Below are 4,974 nucleotides of genomic sequence, written 5' to 3'. Positions count from 1 at the left end.
TCCGCCGCCATGCTTCATTGTTTGATTAACATGAAAGGATCTCCAAGGTTGATCGACTTGCTTCCAATAGTAGCGTATACCATCGGCGCCCCAAACATTGATTTTGGTCTCATCGCTGAAGATCACAGACTTCCAGTCCTCCACAGTCCATGATGTTTTGTCGCGACACCACTTCAATCGCTTTTTCTGGTTTGTATAGCTGATGAAAGGCTTGTACTTCTTAATTCCAGACTTGAAGCCTATCTTTCTAAGAAGCCTTCTGACCGACCGTTTGCTAATACTGTATCCTAAGGACCTCAAAAAGAGCTGAGCATCAGAATCTGTGCGTAAGAGTCCTTGTCGAAGCTTTAGACGGATGATTGCATTAGTTATTTTTTTAACTACGACCGGTCGACCACCACGGTTACGAGCCTTGATGTTCTTTTCTTCCTTTCTTATCCTGTTGATCGTCCATTTAGAGACTCCTGTTGTTCTAGAAATATCCATTGTCGTACGACCTGAGCGTATTCCAGATTTCACAGCTTCTCTTTTATCGTTGCTGACTTTTTTGGGCATAGAGTGCTGGTACTTTGTTAAAATAGATAGGGTAAAAATAAGAAGTGAAATTCATAGAGAGATACAAATTAGGCAAGGGTTTATATATTTTTTAAAAGCTATTGGAATGCACTAGTGTATTATAAAATTTTACAGCAAACTAGAAAGAAATGGGTAGATTTGAAAGAAGGCTAGACAAGTACTACATTTTTGGCGAAAATTGAAATATTCAAAAAATCACTAAAAATGACCTTATTCCTGAAGGATGTCCGGCACAGTTCCGGTTTACCTAGCATAATGCATATTTTAGACTGCCTTTCAGATGGTATATGCCACAAATGTCGCAGACATATAGCGGAGATGCAATGCTGATTTTAATTTTTGTGCACCAGTTTTGTCCGCTACTGTATATGCTTTTGTGTGTGACTTTAATGAAGAAGTTCTTGCGTTTCAGTATCCATTTGGTGTACAAGAATTCGCTCATTCTCCATGATCCATTGTGTCTTGGGAAGCAAATATGCTTTCAATCGATTTCCATGTACTCTTCTTAATTTAGTATCCCGGATGTCTGCACTCTTGATGTGATACGTGCCTTTTCCCAAAATATGTTGTATGATGAATGGACCTTCCCATTTATCTTGCAGTTTTCCTGACCAGGAGGTGGACATATACTCTTTGAATACTAATACTAATTCACCTATCTTGAATGGAGGTTTCAACTCCTTACTCTGATCCAATAATTTTTTCTCTATAGCTTTCTTTTGGGCAATTTGAGTTTGCTTGATGGCTTGAGTAGCTTGTTCACGGATTCGATTCAAGTTATGTATTTGATGTGTTGTCCTATGCCACAGCTTTGCTTCAAATTTAGGAGAATTTTTCTCATACAAGTGATGATCTAGGTCAAAAGGTGTTCTGGGTTCGTAGCCATAAACTAAGAAAAAAGGGGAATGCTTGGTTGTAGCTTGCTTGATTGATCTATAGGCAAACAATGTCGCAGGTAAATAAGCATCCCAGTCTAACTTTTCTTCATAGGAACGCCTCTGTAGTATTTGTCCAAGTGTTCGGTTGAACCGTTCTATCAGGCCATTGCTTTGTGGGTTGTAGGGTGTTGTAGTTTTGTGTATTATGTTGTAATTTCTACACACCTGTCGGATGAGTTCACTTAAAAAGGGTTTACCATTATCTGACACCATGATTGTTGGGCATCCATGTCTGCAAATGATGTCTTCATAAACAAACAATGCTATTTCTGATGCATTTTGAAATCGTAAGGGTCTCGCCTCTACGTATTTTGTAAGATAATCTATAGCTGCAATAATATATCTATGTCCTGATCTCGATGTTTGTACATGTTTCACATCTAAGGCAACTCGATCAAATGGTTTTGCTGAAACTGCTACGGGATATAATTCTTCTTTCAACATTTTCTTCCCATGCATTTGGCATCTGTAACATTTCTTGACATATTCCATGATATCGTGTGACATATTATCCCAGTAGTAACGAGATGATATTTTGTGTAGAGTATTATTGTAAGCCAGATGACCTCCTAATGGATGTTGGTGGTATGCGTACATGATTTCTTCTGCTTCCTTTTTGTTTAATACTTTTCTGATAATCCCGTTGTCTGTATTGTATCTATACAAGATGTCTCGATAAATTGTAAACTTGTTTGCTTCTTTCTTGAGGTATTTCTTCATTCTAGAAGTTGCGTCTTCAGCTATTTTCATTGTTTGTAGATATTGTGTCAACTGATCGATTTTGTATTGTTCCATTTTGCTTATAGTTTGAAGTTGGTATGTTATGTCGGGATTTTTATTTTTTTCTTTTGTACTGTTTTTATAAGGTTTTATGGATTTTGTTTCAACTACCCCTCCCTTCCTCCATGTAGTTTTGGTAAAATATATATATAGATTGATATTGTTATTTATATGTCTTCATTGTTGTGTATCTTTAATATCCGAGCCTTGATAAAAAGTCTGCGCTCTCGTTTACTCTTCCAGGTCGATATTTTATTTCGAAATCGTATTCAGCAAGTGTTGTGATCCATCGTGCTATAATTCCGGTAGGATTTGGTGATTTGAGTAATCCGTGTAATGCTGAATGATCTGTGATAATCGTGAATCTTTTTCCCAACAGATAAGGACGAAACATTTTTACTGCCCATATGACTGCCAAACATTCTAGCTTTGTCGGTGCGTAATTTATTTCACTGGACCTTAGTCCCCTACTCGCGAATATGACTGGATGCTCGTGACCATTTTCATCTAATTGTGTAAGGATACACCCAAGTCCTGCTTTTGAAGCGTCTGTGACCAAAATAAAGGGTTTATTGAAATCGGGTCTAGTCAAGACAGGAGCGGTTGTAAGCAGTTTCTTCAAGGTTTCAAAGGAATTAGTGGTCTTTTCTGTCCATGGAACTTGTTTAGTAGTTTTTGTTTGATCATGTAAAGGTCTTGCTATAGCGGCAAAATTCTTTATAAATCGTCTATAATAAGAAGCCAAGCCTAAAAATCCTCTGACTTGTTTGAGTGTCTTTGGTTGTGGATATTCGATGATTTTCTTGATTTTTTCTGGGTCTGTTTGTACACCATCTTTTGTTACGATATAGCCGAGGAATTTGAGATGATCTTTGAAGAAAAAACATTTTTCAGGATTTAGTTTGAGATTTGCAATTTGTATACATTGAAAAACTTGTTCCAAGTGGTGTAAATGGTCTTGTTGGTTAAACGAATATACATTTAAGTCGTCTATATATGCTACCAGGCACTTATTAATGAGTGGCCGAAAACATAAATCAATAAGTCGTTGGAATGTGGCAGGAGAGTTTACAAGTCCCATTGGTAATGTATTGTAATGGTATATTCCAAACTTTGTTGTGAAGGCAGTTAATTCTTTACTATCTTCCTCCATCGGTACTTGATGAAAACCAGCTCGCATATCTAATGCTGAGAAAACTTTAGCTTTTCCTAACGTGTCTAGCAAGTCATCAATTCGTGGTAATGGGTATGCATCTTTTTTTGTAACTGCGTTAAGCTTTCGGTAGTCTATTACCATCCTGTATTCTCCATTTTTCTTTTTAACTAAGATGACTGGCGCAGCCCACGGACTATTTGAAGGGGATATTACACCTAGTTTTGTGTATTTTTCTAGTTCTTTTTGCAAGTGTTCTGCTTCTAAAGGGCTAATCCGATACGGTCGGTGACTGATAGGCAATGTGCCTTCTTGTACAGTTATTTTGTGTCGTAGCAACTTTGTATAGCCGATACTATTATTATCCCAATCGAAAATTTCTTCGTATTTCTTTAAGAGCCTTTTTAACATTCTTGCAATTTTTCTATCCATTTCCCCAATTTCAAGCTTACTGTACTTTTCTGCTTCTAAAGTTTCTTTATCTTCATCTGAGGTTTCTTTGTCCATTGCTTCGGTCATTTCCATAGTACAGAGATGAATATCCTTTTCAACATCATATGCTTGTATAATCGTATCTTCTTTAAGGTTGAGTTTTTCCAAGATTCCAATTTCTTCGCCTGGATCCAAAATTATATTATCATTAGAGCGATTATGTATTCGAATTTCCAAACTCTTTTTGTTGGTAATAAAGTTGTGACAAGGGTCAAGGATACCGGTTTTTTGTAGAATTTTGGTGCTGGTTATTTCAAAACTATACATTAATCCCCTAAGTTCATCTTTAGGTTTCTTGATTATGATAGTCTTTGATGAGTTTGCCGGGATAGTTAATCCATCTGATGAGGCTTCCAGAATGCATTGATTTTTAAGATTTTTTATCTGTATGTCTTTCTTATAGTCATTTTCAAGCAGTAATAGTGAATGCTCTTCATCCTCAACTTCTTCTTCTTCAGTAGATTCTTCATCAGTGCTTTCTTCTGATTCCTCTTCAACTTCATCATCTTCTGAATCTGCTTTATCGTTTTCAAAGTGCACTTTTTTCGTTTCTTTCGAATTGGTTGAACTGATTGGATGCTGGTAACTTTGGATATAACTGGAAATTTTTGGTAGAGGTGTATTCTTACGCAAAAAGAATATTTCTATTTCTGCCTTTTTGTTTTTATAGGACACTTTCAGGGTTGAACTATTGAAGTCAATTTTGGCCTTTGCTCTGTTTAACCAGTTGTTTCCGATAATTAAATGAGTTGGGCAAGCTGGCAATACTTCAACTGTACACGGAATAATTAAATCCTCTTGTACTTCGATAGGTACATCATATATTACTCCTAGAGCAGGCTGTTTAGAACCGTTTCCCAAGGTAAATACGCTTTCTGAGGCAGCATCTATTTCTAATCCTAAAGCATCTGCCAGGGATTTTGACATACACGTCTTGGCAGCACCACAGTCAACAAGTACTTTCACCGTTTTGTCTCCGATATTGATTTTTGAATATACGGCAGTGGTATGAATGTCATCCTCTTCTATTACCGC

General features: G+C 36.8%; 3 protein-coding genes across 3 annotated transcripts; all 3 read right to left on the bottom strand.

Annotated features, from left to right (window-relative positions):
* Positions 1-80: 80 nt before the first annotated feature.
* RO3G_10231 (uncharacterized protein) lies at positions 81-555 on the bottom strand (the record flags this gene model as incomplete). The annotated part of the gene is made up of 1 exon (XM_067664816.1): positions 81-555. A coding segment is annotated over one exon (475 nt), but the record flags the coding sequence as incomplete, so codon positions are not given.
* A 407-nt stretch (positions 556-962) lies between these two features.
* On the bottom strand, positions 963-2,309 carry RO3G_10230 (uncharacterized protein; the record flags this gene model as incomplete). Its single annotated transcript, XM_067664815.1, has 3 exons — positions 963-1,126; positions 1,262-1,465; positions 1,712-2,309. 3 exons carry the CDS (start codon positions 2,307-2,309, stop codon positions 963-965), a joined length of 966 nt encoding a protein of 321 aa, XP_067520916.1.
* A 1,401-nt stretch (positions 2,310-3,710) lies between these two features.
* Positions 3,711-4,826, bottom strand: RO3G_10229 (uncharacterized protein; the record flags this gene model as incomplete). The annotated part of the gene is made up of 3 exons (XM_067664814.1): positions 3,711-3,739; positions 3,900-4,627; positions 4,810-4,826. 3 exons carry the CDS (start codon positions 4,824-4,826, stop codon positions 3,711-3,713), a joined length of 774 nt encoding a protein of 257 aa, XP_067520915.1.
* Between the last annotated feature and the right edge of the window lie 148 nt (positions 4,827-4,974).

The sequence above is a fragment of the Rhizopus delemar genome, genomic scaffold (assembly GCF_000149305.1).
Source record: "Rhizopus delemar RA 99-880 supercont3.7 genomic scaffold, whole genome shotgun sequence".
NCBI lineage: Eukaryota > Fungi > Mucoromycota > Mucoromycetes > Mucorales > Rhizopodaceae > Rhizopus > Rhizopus delemar.
Note: the sequence above shows the minus strand (reverse complement) of the source record. Positions and strands in the feature narration are given on the sequence as shown.